The following is a 22,215-nucleotide window of genomic DNA, read 5'->3' on the forward strand; positions in this document are numbered from 1 at the left end:
TACGCAGAAGCATCAATTATTCACAACATAGCCACACCTTAGGGAAAGAGGGGGAGAAATGGACTCTGGAAATAAATGAGGGGGCTCCATAATGTAAAAGTAAAATAGATCATTTTGAAGGAAAGGGACCACTGCAGAATCTAATTCATTTGCAAAATCCTCTCTTCTATTTAGGCTCCACAGTAATTGTTAAGTCTTCCCTTTTGATGAGTTTTATCAAGGTTTTTTTGTGTCTTTTGCCACTTGTTTGGGATGAAATCTAAGAATACATAACCAGCCCATAACCCAGGGAGGTGGTGGATTCACCATCCCTGGAGGTTTTTAAGAAGAGACTGGATGTGGCATCAGTGCCATGGCCTGGGAACCACGGCGGGGTTGGATCAAGGGTTGGACTTGATGATCTCAGAGGTCTTTTCCACCTGGTTGATTCTGTGATTCTTTCAGGCACTTTTGGAACACACTAGATCTCTTACTCATCCCAAAGACCCATATGCATATTGAATCTGCAAATATGCTTGGGAACTACTCTAAATCAGCACGCTACTTGGAGTTGTCACCACTTGGTACAGTGATGAATACTGTGTTCAAGATTTCTTTTTAAAATTTACTTTGTATTGCAAAGTGTCAGTTGAAAGTACCTGGTGTTAGTATGGTCAAATATTTTATTAGAAGGAGTCCCACTAATCCAATAAAAACAAGAAGGTAGCTTACCAGGAATGTTTTTACGGAACAACTTAAAACCAGGCTGATCATATGTACAACTTCCAAGATAAATTACAAACTTTAAAAATTGTTTTTTAATCCAAGTTATTCTCACTAATCCACATAAATATTTTTGACATTTATTATGTTTAATAAATGACTGGGGACAGGGACCCTGGTAAAAAGCACTGGGGTGAACAGACCCTCCACACATCTTTGCTGTTCAGCCACCCCAGCCAGAGGCCAAGGACAGCCCCAAAACCTCTTCCTGTTCTGGTGTAACTGGTGTGTTGTTCTGTTTCTTCAGCACCTTTTCAATTGCAAATGGCCACATTTCATCCTTGGCTACATCTTAAAACAGGACACTGCTACTGTTTCCACACAATAGTTACATGGATACAGCTTTGGCCTCAAAAGGAAGGGGAACAGAGAAGGCATCACACACTCCTGTTGCTCTTTCCCAGCCCCCTGCTCTCTCTAGCCTCCATCCACTCCTGCAGCTCTGCAGAGATCCCAGTCACACAGAGCTCAAACACACTGTGACAGCAGCTAAAATTTCTAAACAGCTGATGAAACTACTAAGAGTGGGGAGGAAAACGTCCTTTCTCTTCTATGCTGAGAAGTCAACAGGAATTCAGCAACTTGCCAGGAGAGCAAAGATTCCACACGAAAACCAGCACTTTGCGTCTCCCCACCCCAGCACAGCCTCCCCTGAGCAGAGTCAGAGTCTGAGGAACAGGGGGATGTGAGCACCATTGTTTATTTGAAGGAGTCGTCCTGGGAAGAGGCACCCGCCACTCCCAGTTGGAGCCATGGCAGTAAAAAAGCACTCCCCCGGGAGCAAGGGGCCAGCTCCCAGCACAGTTCACCCCAAAGCACCATGCCCTCCCTCCTCCTTGAACAAAGGAGGACAATTCTATCCCCTGGGGAAATCTGGGAGGGAGGCACAAGGCACGCAGAAACCTTCACAAAAGCCATTCCTGAGGAACTAGAGCAGTCAAGAGGAAATCCAGGGATGCTGTGAGGCCAGTGTGCACATGCTGCTCCAAGGTGGACCACAGCTGCCTCCTTCTATTTTTGCAGAACTCAGGCCTTGCAGGGAGACGTCTTGCTGTCATCTCTCCAACCTTTGTTTGCCTTTCGATAATGATCCCAAAGCTTGCATTCCACACACTAGCCAGCAGTTAGCCCAGTTTGTTACAATATAAATCTATCTGGGAACAGAAGGAAAAGAAAAATCCACTCCCACACACTAAGGTCTGGCAGAGGATATTTTTTCCTGCAGTTCCCCCTCCACTTATTTAAAGTTTTAAAAAATAAAATCAAGAAGCAGAACAATCCTTCATGATAAGATTAAGGTCCTTGATGTGTGACTCTGTTTCAACGTGCCCAAAAACTGTCGAGCTTTCTCCTGCATGAAGAGTTGGTCTCGGGTTCCACCACAGGCCACTGCTTTCCAAGCCCTGGTCATCTGCAGAGGGAAAAGAAAGGATGTGTGCAAGAGAGTTAAGGGAGAGGACAAACATCTTGTCAACATCGTGTTCAAAAAGATTGCAAAAATAAACAGACCTATCAACCATCTGCTACCACCTAGGGGAAATCAAACTTCAGCACCCATCTTGCAACCAGGAGGAACTTGCACATCACCAGTTACTCATCACAGGGTCAGGCAGTAATTTCTAAGGGTAAGGTTCAGCAGTTTTCCAGGTGAGTGCTCCATTTCAGGACAACTCACGTACCTTTTCAGGGCTTTTCCTTACTTGCCTCAAGACAAAAACCCCAAAGCACAAGCCCTGAAGGGATTCCAGCGATGGAAGAAATTCAAGCATAGCTTTGGGGTTTATTCCCAACCAGTACCATTTCTACAGGAGCTGCTCAACCCCAGGTCTAGCTGATCGAAGACGAGTCTTAACAGCAATTAGGTGTCTTCAGTTTCGGCAGAGTCCCACAGCACAGAGGAATAACCAAAAATAAGGTGTGCTTCAGTCTCTGCATGCAGAAAGGGCACCCACAAGGTGTTTCTGCACTTCAGGAAAGCCCCTGTGAATCTCCTGATAAATGCAGCCAGGAGACACTCAACACCCTAAACTGGAAATACCTGTTTACATGCACTGCAGAGAACCAGAGCTTGAGCTTCAGTGTTTGCTCATAGCGAGAATGTTCCACACAGCCCCAGCATGGCTTTGGGCTGATGAAGGTTCAGCCCACAGCTGGATGAGCTCCCTTCATAAGTAACTGACTGCAAGCACCACCAGCCCAGCACAATAAATCCCCAGAGCCCAGGAGCAGCTCAGACAGCTCTGCTGTCTCTGGGCAATGGGATTTCACTGCACATCTGTACTCTGTTACCACACAAATGGCTGCACTGCCACCTTCAAGTCACTCCCAAAGCTTTATTTATATGGATCTATTAGCTCTTGGAACAACTTGACCCTGCTGAGGACAGGAGGAGAAATGGAAGTCTTTAAGAAGGGTTTATTTTGGGAAGGAGAAGGAATTATTCTGGCTGAGCAGTATTCATCTTTCAGAAGAAAGAGTTTCCACAAGACAGCTCTAATGCAGGGACAGGTGCAACCCCGCTCACTGCAGTGCTTCCTGAAGACTGAGCTATGGTGCTCAGTGAGGACAACATAGCAGCTGGACTCTTCTGGGGTGGGAAACCATCCCCGCAGGAGCCCCCAGCTGCAGTTTCACCCCCCCCACTAAGGACAGCAGGTATTTCCATCCTCATTCAAGCTACTAGAGAGCTCCAATTACTTGGTCCAAGCAAACACCTGCAAAATCATGATCCAAATCCCCTTCTCTAAGCCACACTTTTCAGCAAAGCAGGGATATCCCTGTACTAATGCACCCTGCCTGCAAGTGGTGAAGATTTTAAAGAGATCTGCTTATGTCCCAGAGGGCATTTTTAGGCTGCTGTGACTCCAGCACAACCTGGATCCAACTGTGCAGAGCTGAGGAAAAGGGTTGCTGTAACAGCACCAACCTCAGCACAAGCTACAAGGGTAGCCTGTCAGATGGAGCTCCATACTGCAATGGGTTCAGGATAACGTAGGATGAAGTCAGCCTAAGCTGGCTAAGGCACACAGCCTTCCCCACCACCCAGAAACACCCTAAAAATCAGAGGGGTGAGAAATACCTTTGTGCTTAAGCTTTATATAGCACTTCAGAGTCGCATACCCTGAGAAACAAAAAAGATGAGCTTACTGCTGTCCACCCAAGGAGTGCTCACTGGGAAAAGGAAAGTTTACTTCAGAGCCAGATCAATCATCCAAATTCCCTGACGGATTGGGGTAGGGTGCAAATTCCCATGAGGAAATCCAGGGCCAAACATGCTAAGCGAGTCACAGCTCTGATCAACTGCAGGGCTTTGAGCCCCAGCAGGAAAGTGGGTTTGCAAAGAAACAGAAGGAGGCTGTAGTTTGACAGTACTGGTTGTTATCTCCCAAGCTTGGTGCAGGGACAGCCCTGAATGTGTAGTGGTGCCTATGCAGTAGTTCAGAGCTTCATCCCTCACTCCTCCTCCCAAGGAGGGACAAGGGCTGCACTGGCAGCTGAACTCTTGGCTGAGAGAGCAGAGGTTGCAGGGCTTACTGGTGCTGGTGGCCTGAAATGGCTTGGCATTTTCCTGTAGGACATTTTCTCTGGCTGCACTTGCATGAAAGCTCTGTTGAGCAAATGACTGTCGTTCTTCCTGCTCGAGGAGGAAAGGTTCAGGGACCTTGACAGGAAATTCACAGGCTGAAAAGACAAAAAAAAAAAAAAGGAAAACTATAAGGAAAGAAGAAATACAGACTTTCATCCACATTCACATGGACTGTTCAAAGGCAGCTGCATAGCTCTGTCCCTGCTCTGAATGCAGAACTCCTCACCTGGGCTCTTTTGAAACACACAGTCTTGGGGAGGGCAGGCAGATTTTGTGTCATATCTTCATCCACAATATCCAAGGCTAGAGACTTCCGGACCTTCCTGATGGGACTCCTGCGCAACTGGAGGACATGGAAAAAACAGTGTTAGCATGAATCCACCCAGAAGACTGCCATCCTTAGGGCCCAGGGTACACACCAAGCCCATGTCATCCTGGGTCTGCATGGCCCCAGCATCTCAGAAAGAAGGATTGCTGCAGCCTTCCCCACCACAGGGCACAGCAGCTTCCAGTGCTCTCTTCCTGGCACCTGCAGCCACCAATTTAGAAGACAAAGACCCTTTCAGTAGGAAGGTTACCAAGAAACTGAGCCAACAGACCCTTCGTACCAGCCCACAGCCTTCTGGGAGCCCAATGTGCCCCAGAAGCTCCAAGCGTGCCATGGGTCTCTCCAGTAGGATAGCAACACAGCATCTCCTAGCAAGCCCTGAATTCAGTATAAACCAGGACATGGCTGGCAGTATTTTCAGCAGGCCTTAACCTCAAGTGCCTCTTGCTGATTCAAAGACAGCGGTCAAGGGGCCAAAAACATTTTGACATCAACAACAAGATGAATAAAACCAACCAAAACACCCCCTAACAGCAGAGGGCAGCTCAGCAGCAGGTACTGGATGCAAAATCAGCTCACCCCTTGTTTCCTTTTCTGTTTCTCAGGCTTCACCTCATCCTCTATGATGAGTTCGATGCCAGCTTCACTTCGGAGCACCTCTTTCAAGTCTTCTTCCAGGTGAGGAGTCTGGGGCTGGTGTGAAAAAGGCAGAGAGAGCACAAGGCAGTCAAAGTCTGTATTCTGGGCAGGCTCACGAGTATTTCTCTCAAGGGATAACGGGGTCAGGAGAGACCACAGTGGGAGGACAAACACAAAGATGACTTCCAATTTACTTCCCAGCTGGAAAAGATATGACAAGTTTTCTGCTAGCCTAACAGATTTCCAGGATCTCTAGGCATGAGAGACTCTTATCATCTGAACCCCAAGTGTGGCATCAGCAGATCAGTATGCACACAAGGCCTGGGATACTGGAAACCACCATCCCCACAACACCCACATTCAGAGATGCAGTTCCTCAGAGAAGCCTAGGCAGAGCATTTCCTTGCTTTTCCTCAAGGTCATCATAGCCAAGCACTGCAGCCTGATTCAAGGGCAGGTTTTGGCATTTTTAGCTGGTTTCCAGAGGAACTAACAGTCCTGTGGCTACTTACAATGAAATGATCATCATGACAAGGTCCCCTCCCATCTCAGCCTGGCACTACCAAACTGCACTTTGTTCTGGCACAGATAAGAGCTGGTTCATGGCTCTGCTGCAACCTGCCCCATGCCCTATCATGCTTCTGCCACCTGCAAGCCACAGCCCTGCCCAATGATTACCAGAGGTCTAATTGGTCCATATTTCTCCAGGGCATTTTTGAAAGGCGTGGGAGTATGAGGCGTGTTGTCCACCACATACGTCTGATCTGGTGTGACAAACCTGAAAGCAGAGAGGGAGAAAGAGAAGGGATCAGACCTGCTGTAACCCACAGAAGGCAACAATCCACCCAGCAGCTGAGCACAACACTTGGCTGTGGCCCCAGTCAGCCTGGGCACTTGCTCCCTGCAGCTCAGAGTGGAGCTGTTTTGGGAGAGAACCACTAATTTAAGGAAATCCCCAGCCTGCCTTGCCCCTCTCTTAGTAGTGTCAAGTACTGAGAGGTATGTTTGAATTGAACCAGTTTCCTGTCTGGAAAAGGACTCTGCTCAGGGAAGAGGAGGAAGAAAGGACTTACGCTAAGTTCTTCTGGGGCAGAGGGGTCTTGTCCCTGTGCAGTGGGGTGGTGACAATCACTTTCTGGCTGCACACAGGTGTGGAGGTCAGGGATGGGTTCTCCAGTTCTAGTGTATCCTGTTTGGTCCAAAAGTTTAAGAACTGAACAGCACAGGAAAGAAAAAATGAACACAGTCAGTCTCAAGCATCCCAGCATCACATCACAAGGCACTACTTTTTCCTCAGTAGGGAGAGAAAATCTGAAGTATGGACAACACTCCCATTCTGAGCAGCTGTCCCAGTGTAAACCAGGATGACTTATGGACTCATACAGTTCTGTACATGGACACACATGTGAAAGTTGCCAGAAGGTGCCTCACACCTATAAAGGTTATTTACTTCCCGTAAGGGATGAGCTGATACAACTACTACAACTACCAGTTACAGTGTGGGAGAGAAGTCTCTCCTTGCACCAGTAATTCCAGCTCACCAAAGGTCTATTCCAACCTCAGGTTAGCAAACATGAGGGAAGACCATGTAACACAAAGTGTACAAGTTAACAAGTTTTGCATTGAGCTGCTTTCAGCCTAAACTGCAAGAAGACTACACACTCTCTCATCTCTGCTAGGATTTTACTTCATAACAGCTAATAAGTGACAGCTTTACTCAAAAAAGGAATGAGGTTTGTGCCCAAGAATCTATCAGGACAGAAGAGCTGTGTTCGTGACATTCACTGATGGCTGAAGCTCAGCCCAAGAGGCAGGACATGGCCATTGCCTTCTCAAATTCACTCCAGACCTTCCTGTCATTTACACTGAGCGAAGTTAAATATTTCAGATCCTGATCTGATTTCCCAGTCCTTGTTAGCCTTGCATTCAAGGCCAACCTGAACCTGCATGTTGGACTGTCCTGTGGTGCTCTCTCATGTGCATCCAGGGCTGCAGGAATAAAGGCCTGGAGGGCACAGGTAGACAAAGAATCTGAGCAAAGTTGCTGTGGGAACTGTGCTGGAAAACACAGCAGACTTTATTCTGTTTTATAAGCAGGACTCCATCACTTTCAGATATGAGAGACTACTGGGTTTGACTATCGCAGTGCCCTAAGGTGATGTATGTTGGAGACTACGTGTGCGCAAGCATGTGGACACCGTAAGAGTCACGACACAGGTCAAAAGACCCCAAGGCCCTTTTGCAACAAAGACAAGCCCAGGAGCATTTTCCCAAGCACAGAAACGCCGAGGTCTGGTCAAGGTGTTTGCTGCCCAGCCTGCCTGAGTGACTGAACTGCAAACAAACGGGGAAAGCAAATTTTCACTGCTGCCACTCTGCTACCCACAGCTGGGGCAGCAATGCCCTGGGGACAGAAGCAGTGTACTCTACAGCATGGGCAGGCATGGAGATCCATCCACACAGTGGTGCTTCTCCACAGTGACCTGCCTCTCACACAGTGTAGCTGGGCTTTTCTGAGGCTGCAAGCACTCCCAAAGGCAAACGCGGTCTGCTGCTCCCAAAGGAAGGGCAGCACTGAAGACAAGCAGTGCCAGAACCCAGTTCTGTGGCTTGCTTTAGCAAAGGGATACACCCTGCACACTGGCACTGTCTCATTCAAGGCAGGAGAGACATTCAAAGCTGGCAGAGCTGATGGGAATACATGGCATTAGGACAAGAAGACAGAGCATGAACACGCTTATTAGCTCAGGCCCAAGCCCAGGCAGAGGAGCACAGACTGGGCCCTGCTGTTTCCCTATACCTGAGATGGAGAGAAGGGCAGTGTCTTTACAGGGGTGCCCTTGGGGGTCATGCTGTTGCAGGAGTCAAGGAAGGACAGACTGGTGCTGGTGACGTTCTCCGTGACAGGGGAGAGGGAGATCTTCCTCTTCTTCTGCCTCATCAGCACTGAGGGTGGGGTGCCAAAGCTCCCCTCAGCATGAGGGGAGATGGGGATGAGCTCTCCCTTGCTGCTCCTGCTCAGGTCGGAGATGGTGTGGCCATCCAGGCGGTACTCGGTCATGCTGGGCAGGGATGGCGCAGCCTCACTCAGCGTTGGCCTCATGGGACTGTTGTTGCTGCTGCTGCCACTGGCAGAAGGTTCCTCAGGCAGGTCAAACTGGGTCAGGTCACACCACCCACCGTCTGGGTCCTGCACACAAGGGAAACCATCAGCGGCAGCCCAGCAGCGAAGTTGAGCAGCCAACGGGTGAAGACGCAAATTTGAACTAGGAGGTGAAGTAAGTGTGTGATGGCACCAAGCTTTGGAAGGAGCCTGGCTAGGAGAGCTCCAGCCCTCCTCCCCTCTGCTGTAGGCACAGCTGGAAGCCAGACCAGGGCACTGACCCAGCTGAAAGCTGCTGTTTGTGCACAGGCAGGTTTTTCTGTTTCTGCAAGATTGGTTTCCCAGCTTGGTTCACAGCACAGCCGCACAAACAGCTGCACCCCTCCAGAGAGGGAACAAAAAAAGCAGCTGGGGAGAGGTCTGGAGACAGGGGCTGAATGAAGTGACTGTCACCCAACAGCAAACCACAGTCTTGGGCACATCGATAGAGCTGGACACAGGGCTCTGCACTGCTGAAAGCAGAACCAAACCAGTTCAGAGATGAGTTGCTTCACAGCTCCATCCCACCAACACCCAGTACCATACAAGGACCCACATATGGGCTGCTAAGCCTCGGGCACAGACTGTCTTCCTATACACAGGCAAAGTGGATCCTTCATGGATAATCAGCTCATAAGCTCCTCAGGCAGGCTGGGGGCTGCAGAGGCACTTTCCTCTGGTGGCAGCAAAGTGCCCTGTTGATTCTAGCCAGCCTCCCACCCTGGTGTGCCTCTGTCACCCAGCAGACATCAGCAGTGCTTGACTGGCCCAAAATTGCTAGTTTCAGTGAAGCTACTTCCACTGAAAACAAACGGTGACCATATGCCGGCATGAAAGGGTCTGTCCTCCGTAGTACAAATGGGCTTGGCTTATTCCCAGTCAGTCCTGTCCCATCCCATCCCATGACAGGAGGAAAGAAAAGCCAATAAGCATGAGCTGAACCATTATGAAAATGAGTGCTGGGGACACTCTGGCCAATAAAGAAGGATTTGAAATCAGATTTGCCAGCACCTACAGCCTCCCACACCAGCAGAGCCCATGCACAAGGACACTCACCTAAGACCCAGCCCTCCTCAGGCCACCCATGGTGATGAGCAAGGGGACTTGGTAAGTTCATTCAAGGATGAAGGATAAAGTCAGTCTCCCTTGGGGGAGCAAGGGACTGTTACTTACAGATTCAATCATGTCCAGAGCTTCATTGAAGGCTGGCACACAACTTGGGTACAAATAGTTGGCAGCTTCGACAACCCACTTGTAGGGTGATTCGACGAACGAAGTGGCATCCTCAGGCACTGCTGCCTCTTCTGGAGTTCCCTCCATGTTCTGCTCTGCCAGTTCTGCCACTGGCAGCTCCGAGGGCAACTCCTGTACACCCGTCACCTCCTCGTCACTGACATCTTCTTCTTTTATCTCAGAGATATCCACTGGCCAGTTCGGCAGGACATTCTTCACACATACAAGCAAAGAAAGTCCAGATATTAGTAGAAAACAAAGGAACAACGGCAAGTCTTGGGTACAAAGAGCAAGAGTCCCTGTACACATTCAGGTTTCCTATCTGCCATTCAATTTCACATCCCCATTCTCCCTCACTGCTCTGTCCCATACACTACCTGAGCAGGAGTCCATGCAACATAACAAGCACAGGACTATTTAATTGAAGATTTCTCTTAACAGTACCCCAGGAGAAAACTGAACATAGGCTGAACAGGTAGCACAAGTTCTGCATTTCCTATTTTCCAAGAGCCTGCCTTCAAAAACCACATGCTTTCTTCGTGAACACAATAATTTGGTGTCCTTCCCTGCTTCCTTTTTTAGAGGAAAGAAACACAGTATCTCTTCACCATGCTCCCCCACACACACTGTCTAGAGCAGCCTCCTTTTCCTACCAGCAACAGCACAACAAAGCCAAAAGAACCTTCAGCGTCCAAGACAGACCTGATGCTCAGACTGGCAAGATAACAGCTCTAGCATATGACACACTTGGGCTCCCATCACACCTCTAGCTCCCGGAGGGAGAGATCTCCCAAGAGTCAGTCTCTTGGAAAAGGCTGGAGAAGGCACAGTCAGTCTAGACAGACACTAGGCTACAGCAAAGGTAGCATGAGGCAGCAGAGGGTGGATGAACAGCTCCAAAACACATTAGCAGAGCAGGGGACTGACCCACTTGCCTGCTGCAAGTGCTGGTGCAGTACCTGGCTCTCAGGTGTCATTTGACTTTGTCTCTCCTTGTTATCCACCTCCACGAGCAAGTACAGTGACTTGGACTCCTTAGTTTCATTGAGAAAGCCTCCCGTGTCCACCTTCCGCTTGATGGTGGAGTTCCAGTGATTCTTCACAGCATTGTCGGTCCTGCAGAAAAAGCAGAAGAAAACAAATCACCATTTATAGCAGCTCTAAAGCACAGCTAACAGTTCCAACACACTCCCCAGCCCCTCCCGGGAGCCTAACACATGGATCTCCATGGGCCACCCAGCTGGGAAGGCAGCAGTGAGCAAAGAGGTCCTACCTCCCAGGCAGCAGCTTGGCAATCTCCGCCCAGCGATTCCCCAGGACCTTGTGGGCCTCAAAAATTATACGATCCTCCTCCTCTGTCCAGGAGGACTTCTTCACCTCAGGGTTCAGGTGGTTATGCCAGCGTTCCCGGCACTGCTTCCCTAACCGCCCTTTCAGGTGCTTGGCTATCAGGGTCCACTGTTTGGTGCCATATTTTTTAACCAGTTCAATTACCTTTGAAGAGAGAGGGAGGGAAATAAAGACATGGAAGAAAGGAGAGGAAGGTCAATACACTCATCTTCAGGCTTTGCTCTTCAGCTCTCTTGGGACTAGTTAAGGACAGACAAGGGCCCCTTAGGAGGAAAAGCTGGAGGGATCCAGCATGGACAGTCAGGTGTACCAACCCTCACGAGAGCAATGATTCTGCCAAATTTCTGTAAGAGGCTGTTTCCATGCAGACACAGGGCACCTGTGAATGCAGATGACCACTTCAAGAAGATGAGGTGGAGACTGGCAGGTGCACCAGAGGCAAAGGGGCCCAGACTGAGAAACATGCCCATTTCTGAGAAAGGGCCAAGTCCCACCTGCTCGAAGGCTCCTCTGCCCTCCCTGCTTCTGAAGACCTGCCTGCATGACAACAGTCCCCATCAGCTCTGCACTGGTCTGCTACTCCCTTTCCCAGTGTGCTACAGCCAGGACATGCCAGGGCTGCAGGTCCATGCTCTGCTAGCACCAGCACACACTCAGGGAGACCTTCAAAGCCTAAATAAGCCACGTTCACTTAAAAGCCATCCACTTTGCCTCTTCCCCTTCACCCAGGGCTTTGTCACTTCTGCCTGAGCCTCAATGCAAATGCTTCTGGGCACAGAAACTGTTCCGAGCCCCTACAACGTCCAGGGCACAGTCAGGATGAAACCATCTACTTCCTGCAATGTTCAGCCTACCAAAATCCTAGCTGAAGAGTTTTCAAAGTACATTTCCACCCTGGCCAGCTGTGCTCAGCTGAAAGGTGCAGGTAGAGAGGTGATGCTCAGTGCTCTTGGCATAGCACAAATGTCCCTACTGCAGACCCTTGTCTGTCAAGCACAGACAAATGGGCCAAAGGTGCCAAACTGAGGCACAGGCCAAGGAGCTGGGGCAAAGCAATGCGCAGGGTTGGGAGGAGAGAGCTGGAGCCCAGCTTGGCCAGGATGGGTAGGCTGGTAGAGTCTGGACAATACAAAGGGAAGGGGAAATCAGGCAACAACTGCTCTGCTGTAAGGTGGGAGGACATAACAAGAAGTTCCCTTGGGACATGCTTGACATAAAGTAATGGGACCAAAAGAAATGAGGGAGCAAAAGTGTTACAGAGAATCTGCCAGGCTATGATATTTTGTAGCAGAAAACCTTGGTAGAAGTTGGAATTTATTCCAACTTTTCTTAAGTACATCAAGACGACGAGTCTGAGTTGGCCCCTCTTAGCTCACTCTGCAAATAGCAGAGAAACAGGCTCACAAAAGTCATGATTTACCCAGCCAACCCCAGACATCCACTCCAGCCTGCCTACTGTGGCAGCGGAAATGCCAGTTTTATTTTCTCTTGAATCCAACCTGGCCAGGCCAGGTGGAGACCTGCCAGCACAGAGATGAATTAATTCCCTGTGTGAAAGGGAGAAGGTGTTTACCTGAAGAGGCCTAGAGCTGCTCCTGCACATCACAACCATGGCTGCCCAGGCTGCTCAGAGCAGGTCAGACAGTGCTGCTCTCACAGGTATCCCTCAGTGAGAAGAATTACACATAGTTTACCACAAGATCTGAGGGTCTAACTCCTCCACCCTCTCTGCAGACAGAGACAGTCCAAACACTCTGGTCCTCTTGGCCCTGACTTACCTTTTGGTCCTCTTCTTTGGTCCAAGGGCCCTTAACCAGGTCTGGATTCAACACTCTCAGCCACCTGTACTGACACTGCTGATCACTGCGGTTCTGGGAAAAGGAAGGAGAACAGCCTTGTGTTAGACTGGAGGCTCCAAAAGCCCAAAAATCTCCAAAGGCAGTAGCAGTCCCCATACACAGAGGCTGTCCCACAGAAAACCTGCAGAAGCACATGGAAAATACATACTAAGACCCTAGACCCAGGGCACTGGGCACAGGGACAGGAACCTCAATTTCTCACCCCAGCTCCAACAGACTCACCCTGGAAAGCCCTCTGTACAATGTCTCCCTGCCCTGAAGCAGCCCCATTTCACAGCCTGGAGCTGCTGTCACAGAACAGTCCCACTGCACAGACACAGAGAACCAGCACAAGGAGAAGAAGCAACATGCAAACTCTGTGATTCCCAGCTGGGCAAGGGGTCACTTACAGGAAAGTGACTGGCCAGGAATTTCCAGTCATTCTGCCCATAGTGGCTTACTAACATCTTCAGCTGCTCATCCTGCAAAGAACAAAGACACCCGCTTTCAGATATACTGAGGGAACAGATGCCAGAGGCACCCCATGGCTGATGGCATCAAGAGAACAAGCTAGATATTTTGAACAGCCAAGAAGGTTTTGTTGGCATTCTGTGTTCAGGGGAGGAAAGTAGCTCACACAAGCCTTTAACAGCATTCCAGCATACAGAGCCAACTGGAACAGACTTTGGTTCTGGGCTCTGTACTAGGACAAGCTAATACACTGAATACAAAACAAGAGCTCAGCTCTGTTCCAGTACAGTCTGGTTCTAACCCTGTGGCCAAGGGCCTGCTTATCCAGCCCCAGTGCACCCCTGATCAGATAGTCCATCTCCCAGCTCAGCCACTGGTTTTGCCTGGCCAGGAAAGCTGACTGGTTGAAGTGTATCATCACTAGCCTGGTGGTCTTCTGTCTTTCGGTGCTACAGGGCTCTACAGCATCTCTTCCACGATCCCTGCTTATAGCCTGAATGTGTGTACTCATACAGCTCAGAAAAAGCCTGTTATAGGGGTCCTTGTCTGTGAGCTCTGGATGGGCAAACAGGCATGACATTATTCCCTGCCCAGCATGAGCCCAGGGCTTTGAACTCTCCACAAAGACCACCTTACTCAGTGTCCAAACCCCAGGGAGATAGGACATCTTGTAGTTTTCATAGAGAACAAAAATGATGGAGGAACTGGGAGGAGGGAAGTGAATATCCCAACTAATTTCATGCTCTTAGCCAGGATGACTAAGCCATGATTCCAACAGTTTCAGTACTCCCTGCTTTTGCTAGAGAAAAAGGAGAACATTGCACAATTCAGCTTGTTGGAGGCCTCATCCATCCTCTGGAATCCCTCTTTGCTCACATGAGTGCTGCAGGCAGAGGATGCCTCGCTGAGGACTCACGTGCTTAAGCTAAAGAGGTTAGAGCTCTTGCTCTTCAGGCTGCACTTTAAACTCCCCTGAACTCTGAGCCTCATTCAGACCTCAGATCAGAATAAAAGACACATGGTCTTCTCCAGTAGCAAGACAGCAGGAGGTGGGGTCATAGTCAGCAGGTAAGAACTAGGGTGGAGTCACCGAAGCCCAGGGTGCCAGGCCAGATGCCCACCCCAAAACACCTCTCTCGGCAAATTCTGGGCTCTCACTCACCTCTTCTTGGGTCCACTTGACTTTGCACCTGCCATCCCGCTGCTCTGGCACATCCGATTCGGTATCCTGGTAGCGCAGCTCATCTTGGTCCTCACTAGAAATAAAAAAATGAAGATTATAACTTCCAGCTCTGACGAAAACGCAGGAGAGGGAGCAAGCCCCACCATGCAGAGCGGAACTCCAGATCTGTCCCTTTCAGCACTGAGCCTCAACATCCGTCCAGAGACCCCAGGTTTAAAGGAGACCCTCAGCTTTGGGCTCTGGCGGCTGCTAGTAACTTTCATGCTGCCCAGAGCAGGGCAAGGAGCGTTTCTCTTCATTTCTGCTCCCTCTGTCCCTCGGGGAGGACTTTGCATCTGAGGGGGCTAGCACCATTCCCCCATTCCAGTTCCCCACCTCCGGGATCGCTGGAACGAAGGGAGTGGGCAGCGCCGGCCGGGCGGTGCGGGGGAGCAGCCCAAGGGCTCCAAGAGAGCAAACCCAGGCCCAGGTGGAGCCCCTGGGACCGTTCAGCGCGGGGATCCCGGGGCCGCCGCCCTGCGCGCATCCCGCTGTCCGGCCTGAGAGCGGGAACGGGCGGCCAGCAGGAGCCTGCGGGATGTTCCGCGGAGCCGGCACGAGGAGCCCAGGCACGTCGGGGGCCGCGCTCACTCACCCGCGGGTGCGGCGGGCCATGGCGGGGCCGGGCCGAGGTCGGGAGCGGGGCCGGAGCGCGGCACCGGCGGCACTTTCCTATCTCGCGCCAACGGTGCCCCCCCGCCCGGGGCCGGGCCGCGCATGCGCCCCGCGCCTCCCGCCCGCACAAAGAGGCGCGCGCGGGAGGGCGCCCGTCCGCCCCTCCCCCGGGACCTGCATCCACCCGGGAACGCTGGCATCCGCCCCCGGGACCGACCCGGCACCACCGGCATCAACCGCTGCACCGACCCCGCACCGATCTGGGACCCCCGGGACCCCGTATACCCGTCACCGCACCCACCCGGGCCCCTCCGCATCCAACACCGCACTGACCCGGGACCACTGAGACTCCCCGCATCCACCCCCCCACACACTGCAGCAGCAGCTCTGAGCGCGGGGCAAGAGGATCACACACAGACACCCGCCCCCGGATCACCTCTCCCTGAAACAGGCTGAGAAAGTTGGGGCTGTTCAGCCTGGAGGAGGGAAGGTTGTGTGGAGACCTCAGAGCAATCTTCCCGTGTGTGAAGGGGCCTACAGGGAGGCTGGAGAGGGACCCTTCATCAGGAACCTAGTGACAGGACAAGGAGGAGTGGGTACAAATTGACAGAGGAGAAATTTAGGTTAGATATTAGGAAGAAATTCTTCCCTGTGAGGGGGGGTGAGGCCCTGGCACAGGTTTCTCAGAGAAACTGTGGCTGCCCCATTACTGCAAGTGATGAAGGCCAGGTTGGATAAGGCCTTGAGCAATTTGATCTAGTGGGAGGTGTCCCTGCCCATGGCAGGAGGGGTTGGGACTAGATGATCTTTAACCCCTTAACATTCTACACACTCCCACAGGATGTGGCTATGTGTGGTTGGGGGTGCCCCAAGAGCCCTTAGGACTGTGCTTGGCTCCAGGAAGGAACTGGCTGCTGCCAGAGTCCTGCCATGCTCACCTCATACCTCACCAACCCTGGGACATGGGACCCTCGCAGCTGGGCAAAAAACTCACAAAATTCAATTCAATCACCATGCTGCCCTTGCAGCCTGTCTGGCTCCGGGGTGTGCTGTGGGGTCACCTGGGGAGTGCAGGTCTGATGCTTCCCAGGAGGTAACAGAGGGGCTGGCATGCAACACCCGGATTTGCTCCCTGGCCAGGCAGCAGCACTGTCACACTGCATCCCAGATTCCTGCCCTGGGGACAGCAGGGCATGAACACATTAGGGCTCTACACCTGCATACCAGATTCCTGCTGCTCTCACAGCTGTGCACACAGAGCACACCCACAGCCAGTGCCCACACGTTACAGAATCATGGAACATTTTAAGCTGGAAAGGACCCACCACCATCCAAGTCCAACTCCTGGCCCTGCACAGAACAGCACCAGTAATCCCACCATGTTCCTGAGGGCCTTGAACAAATGCTGCAACATATACTATTTATAGCATCTGTGCTGAGTCTGTGCACATGGATATTCCTGACCAGTATATCACAACAAGATGGTTTAAGGGAGCTGCTTTATGCTGATGCCGCCGCCCTCGTCGCTCACACAGAAGTAGCTCTGCAGCGTTTAACATCCTGCTTTACTGAGGCTGCCGAGCTTTTTGGGCTGGAAGTCAGCTTGAAGAAGACAGAAGTTCTCTATCAGCCTCCACCATATCCCCACCATCATCCCCATATTGCCATTGGCGAATCAGAGCTCAAATCAGTTCAGCAGTTTAATTCCCTAGGTAGCCTCATCTCCTCAGACAGTAAGATTGACAGAGAGACAGACAACAGATTAGCAAAGGCATATAGAGCTTTTGGAAGACTCTATAAAAGAGTTTGGCGAAATAAACACCTGAAGAAAAGTACAAAGATCAGTGTTTACAGAGCCATTATGCTGTCTACTCTTTTATATGGATCCGAATCATGGGTCATCTACCGCCACCACCTGCGACTCCTCGAACGCTTCCATCAGCGCTGCCTCCGTACAATCCCAAACATCCACTGGTCAGGTTATGTGACTAATACGTCTGTTCTAGAACAGGCAGCAGTTACGAGTATTGAGGCCATGTTGCTGAGAACACAGCTGTGCTGGGCAGGGCACGTCTCCAGGATGAAGGACCAACCACCGCCTCCCTAAGATCGTGCTCTATGGTGAACTTGCCACCGGCTGCCGCAAGAGAGGAGCCCTGAAGAGGAGATACAAGGACTCCCTGAAGCAACATCTCAACCTTGGCCACATTGATCTTCATCGCTGGTCTACCCTGGCCTCCAATCGGGAGGTCTGGAGACACACCATCTGTAACGCCGCTGCTTCCTTTGAGAACGCACTCAGGATCACTGTTGAAAAGACAATGCGGAAAGAATCGTATCCTGCCGGTACCATCGAAAGAGCCTTTCTGCTGTGCCTTTTGCAACCGATCTTGTCTATCTCGCATTGGCCTCTTTAGCCACCAGCATGCTTGTAGCAAATGTGGGTAGACCCCTTCCCAAATCTTCATTCGCAAAGCCTAGCCATGATATCACAACAAACAAGGCAAAAGTTGAAAGAGCTGTCACCTTATTGGGGACCCTGCACTGGGTCCAAGTAGGAAGGCTCCATGTGTCCTGCAAACACCCCTTTGCTCTCTAGAGTTACCCACTGACAAGGTATCCAGCCCTTACAGACCCCAATGTACCTCCAGCAGTCAGCCATGACCCAGCATCACTAGCCCTGTGTTTAAAAAGAGGGAAACAAAAACCCCTCCCTCTCCCAAACTGGCTTAATTAGAAAATTAGCCTGTTAATTAACTACCAGAACTATAAAACCGCTATAAGTAATACTGGTAAAAAAGGCTCAAGCCTTTTAAGGGATCTCTGTAGAAGCTGAAGGTAAGTAGTGTTTTTTTAGTCTATCCTCTTATTGTCTCCTTTATTTCTTACATACTAATTTGTTGAAATCATCTTTAAGGAAAAAGTTTTTTTAGTCTCTTAAAGAAGACTTTCCTTCTAGACCGACGATACAGTTCCATTTTACAGTAAATTCAGGAGCTTTTTAGCTCTGTTTTTAATGTTTTCAGTATAAAAATGGTTTCAGACCATAGTAAGTGCCTTCTCCTTCCCTGACCTGCCCTGTTCCCTCTGGGGGTGGCTGGAAGTCAACTGCTGGCTGAGCTGGTGGTGAGGGTTACTGCATGTGGGACTAAAGACAAGATGAGAGGTGCTCCTCAACTTCTTCAATCCTAACCAGAGCCTGGCTTTAGTGCCTCCCTCTCCAAGAGGCTCAAATCTAGTGGTTTAATGGCTCACTGACTTAAGGAATGAGGATAAAATATCTTATTTCTCAGGAAAACCAGATCCATCTTAGTACAGCTAACAGACGGAGAGGTTTCCTGAGTCCCTCTATGCCCTACACAAAGCTAAGAGTGATAGACAGGCTGAGGCCAAATGAACACAACTCTAAGGAGGCTTCACGGTGACCTCTGGGCAACAAACAGGCTATGGTGCAACTGTTTTGCTCTAGAAGACAGTGACAGGCTGGATGCTCTCCTACCTGTCCTGGATCCCACACAGCTCCTTGCAAGACTGAGACAGGATTTTGTCGAGAGCTGTCTCGCTACTCTAAGTCTGCAATTCACTAGTGAACAATATTGAACAGTAACATGTTTGTTCTGATAGGAAAACCTGGTCTCCATAAACCTGGCAGTGGTGGGATTCTGCACCATGCTGTCCACACAGAGGCATGGTTCCAGCATCTTGACCATAAAGGAAATCCTAGAAAATGGCTTTGTGGCCAGGGCCTTCAGCCATACCCATTCTTCTCCTGTCCAGAATTATTGCATGGACTCTAGCAGTGCCTCTAAATCAGACACCTGGGAGCTTCTCATGGACTTGGACAGCACAGCAAAAAGCAGTTCTCTCTGTGTTGTCAAGCAGTCAGAGTCTCTGAGCAGCTGTGTGAAGACTGACCTTCACAGCCTGACTCAAGGCATCTCTGACCTTAGTCTTGTCTGCCTCTGCAAGGCCCACCAGGGCCAGGCCACCTTGGAGCTGTCTGGTTTGCCTTGTGAAGACTCCAGCAGACCTGGCTGCCTCATGGACATAGCATCGCAGAACACCTCAACACCTCACAAGAAAGACAAGCACCCCAAACCACTAGAGAGTCTGCTCTACAGGAGCTCCGAGCTCCTCAGAGACCTCTCTGTCCTTGGGAATGTGCCAGCACCCAGGTGGGAGATCTCATCAATAAAATCCCCTCTGGACATCAGCCTGTCCCTTGATGTGAGCACTGAGGAGTTAAGGTTACTGGGATGCTCCAAACTGGACACGCCACCCCTGGATGTCAGACATCTGTAGTGATTCCCCTGGCCTGGCCTGGTGCCTTCAAGAAGCAACTCTGTGCTGATGCGCAGGTCTGCCGCCCCCGAGACCCTGCTGAGCGATCCTGACCTTGTCCCTGTGTTTCTGCACCAGGCTTAGTGATGCTGCTGCCCTGGCTCTGTGCCTGGAGCACGGTGGACCGCGGGGTGCCTGCAGAGGGGCACGGATCCACACTGCAGCACAGGAGACGGAGCCCTCCTGCCCTGTCCAGAGCCAGCGGCTCTTGTGCTGATGGCAGCACCTGGTGAAAGGTTAAATCTGCCCACCTGGGGTGAGGGGCTTTGAGGCACTGCTGTTGAGAGACGCTTGGGTGGTTGATGGCAGCAGCGCCGCTGGCTCCCCGTCCTCCCGGATCCCTGTCTTTTGTACTAACGCAATAAAGATACAAATGTTCTGTGTGGTTGGCCTTTGGCGCTCACTGCCCACCCGGCTTGTGGCTGAACCCCGCTCAACTCCCAGGGCCGGCTGCTGGTACAACCTTAGCGAGCGCGGCACTCTCTGGAGACGCTCCCGCGGCCCGGGGGAGAGGGATCATCCACCCCCGCCTCACCCGCCCCCGTTACCTGGCAGAGGGGCTCGGGCAGGTCCTGGTGGAGAAGAGGCTCCGGGACACGGCTCCGGCGGCTGGGCCATAGCTGCTGGGCCGCCGGGAGAGCGGCCGGAGACGCGGCCGGAGACGCGGCCGGGGCTGGGGATCCCTCTCCTGGCGTACCAGGAAAGCACAGCCTAGGAGCGCGGAACGGGCGGGACCGGCCCGGACACCCCCGCCCTGTCACCCACTTGCCTTATGCAGTATGTTAATCCGCATCACTTGCCCACACGCTGCGAAGGTTTCCTCTGTGATGTTCGCTCTCTGCTCCGAGTGAATGAAACGAACCTACCCCATGGCATCCCCCACCTGTTACAGATTTTCACGTGCTCCTGTTAGATCTCACCCCATTCACACAACCACTTGCTCTCCTTCCTGTTTTTGCTCTCCCTCCTGTTTTTCCTCTCCTGTCACTGCTTAAAGCAAAGACAGGGAGAAGGACTTGCTAAAACCACTTCTCAGGACATTCAGGGTTTGCTGAAGAAACAATATATCCCGCTCCTTCTTTTAGGGACAGATTAAGGGATGATGAGTCATGTTGCATGAGAGGACAGAGACAAAAAAAGGGAAAACAGCAACAGATGCTTGGAACCAACCTTTGTGAAATCTAGCAATAATTCCATTAATATCTAAACTCCATGGCTGTGTGCCTGCCAGTGGCCTTGCCTCACCTCTTGAAAGCAGTCACCTACCTGTACTAATTCAAAATTCTGTCAGTCAGCCATAAACTTTTTATGTATCACACTCCCATGACCAAAGTAAGTATTTCTGTCTGATTACAAAATAAAAGCTTAAATACTTCCACAGAGCCAAAGGGACAAGCTTTGAAAGAGAGATGCAAGCTAGCTACTGCATCCACCTGTATTCCACGCTAGCCAAAAAAAACATGCGTTCGGTGAAAAATTTGTGCTTCAGTTGTCAGAGAGGCCCCATAGGCATATGGCAAACAGGGAGCTGCTTGTATTCCCTGGCTGCTTACATGGCCTTTTTCTAAACCATGTTACAACAGCAAAAACAGGTGACAAAACAACTCTGAAAAAGGGCCGGGAAACAGAAACTATTTACAGTTTTAAGTATAAACACCCCAGAACAGCATAAACCAGAGCTATAACTAGCAAGAGGATCCCTAAGGGGTTAGTTCAGCTGCACCCTGTGCAGCCTGACTGATTGGTATTGATACTGCACAGGAGAGATTAAGCTTGTTGTGTAAATCTGTAGCTGGAATGTGCAAAGTGCTCTGTGTGACAAACAAAACCACAGCCTATAAGGAAAATACAGGAAGAAATGAAAAATTTCAAACATGCCGCTGTGAAAAGGGAATGTCTGCAGCATAGGAAGAGAGACAACTTTTAACATTATATTAGCACATCTCAACTGGGCAGGAACTTGGCAGGGGCTTTAGGGCACCTCCTTTAAAAAACCCTGTGCCAAGATGGCATGTGAAGCATGAAGAAATATAAAATAAAAAGATTTTTGCAGGGGTAAAAGATGAACAGATCTTTTGCAAAAAACAGCATGGATGTTAAAACACATGGCAGAGCAAGATAAAGCACAAATGTCATGGAAGGCTTGAGTGAGGGAAGAATTTTCACTAACAATTTGAGTGTCATATTGATAGCCAAAAAAAATGCTGTATTTAAAGTGCAATCTCATCACACAGATATTAAGAAAAAGCCTTGCAATAAAGGCACGTGGTGTTGATGATATTGACAAATTTTTTCTTCTCACCACTGATCTCCTTGGCTCTATTTTTGTTGTGCATTGAGCTTCAACATTTCATGGTCAATGAGTTTAATCTGCATTTCCCTCCTTGTGCGTTACCTAGCTCATTACCCTGGGGAATGGGCCAGATATCAAATAACTGGAAGTAAATATATTCCTGAGTTTCTGCACTGTATCACATTTTGTTAATAATGATCCATTAAATCCTAAAGTCTTTTTCACCCACATGCCGCCCTTTCTTTTCAAAATTATGTATTTCCAGTCTTACACAAGGCAGTGATGTGCAACAATGTCATTATTGCTTAATTTCAAATTCTTCCCTCCCTTGGAAGAAATATTTTCCTTCTACAGTAGCAAACCTATCTCTCCTTGGTTCACTTTGGCACAGAGAC

At 50.3% G+C, this 22,215-nt stretch overlaps 2 protein-coding genes across 2 annotated transcripts; one reads left to right on the forward strand and one right to left on the reverse strand.

Moving 5' to 3' along the window:
- Positions 1-1,446: 1,446 nt before the first annotated feature.
- Positions 1,447-15,264, reverse strand: MYBL2 (MYB proto-oncogene like 2). Its single transcript, XM_064673581.1, has 14 exons — positions 15,167-15,264; positions 14,512-14,605; positions 13,289-13,360; positions 12,819-12,911; positions 10,964-11,184; positions 10,650-10,806; positions 9,631-9,903; positions 8,116-8,505; positions 6,389-6,528; positions 5,994-6,093; positions 5,256-5,369; positions 4,575-4,691; positions 4,297-4,443; positions 1,447-2,173 (listed from the first exon to the last, which is right to left on the reverse strand). The coding sequence occupies exons 1-14, from the start codon at positions 15,184-15,186 to the stop codon at positions 2,045-2,047; spliced, it is 2,067 nt and encodes a 688-aa protein (XP_064529651.1). The 5' UTR covers positions 15,187-15,264; the 3' UTR covers positions 1,447-2,044.
- Positions 15,265-17,027: 1,763 nt separating this feature from the next.
- Positions 17,028-19,899, forward strand: LOC135423823 (uncharacterized). The gene has a single exon (XM_064674470.1). The coding sequence runs from the start codon at positions 18,856-18,858 to the stop codon at positions 19,486-19,488; it is 633 nt and encodes a 210-aa protein (XP_064530540.1). The 5' UTR covers positions 17,028-18,855; the 3' UTR covers positions 19,489-19,899.
- Positions 19,900-22,215: the final 2,316 nt, after the last annotated feature.

Source organism: Pseudopipra pipra, chromosome 17 (genome assembly GCF_036250125.1).
Source record: "Pseudopipra pipra isolate bDixPip1 chromosome 17, bDixPip1.hap1, whole genome shotgun sequence".
NCBI classification, from domain to species: domain Eukaryota; kingdom Metazoa; phylum Chordata; class Aves; order Passeriformes; family Pipridae; genus Pseudopipra; species Pseudopipra pipra.

Coding starts and splice junctions, on each gene's coding strand:
- LOC135423823 (XM_064674470.1), top strand. CDS start 18,856: ATGCTGTCCACACAGAGGCATGGTTCCAGCATCTTGACCATAAAGGAA.
- MYBL2 (XM_064673581.1), bottom strand. CDS start 15,186: ATGGCCCGCCGCACCCGCGG. Junction 10,807..10,963: donor GCCAAGCTGCTGCCTGGGAG/GTAGGACCTCTT, acceptor CTTTTTCTGCAG/GACCGACAATGCTGTGAAGA. Junction 5,370..5,993: donor ATGGACCAATTAGACCTCTG/GTAATCATTGGG, acceptor TTTTCACACCAG/CCCCAGACTCCTCACCTGGA.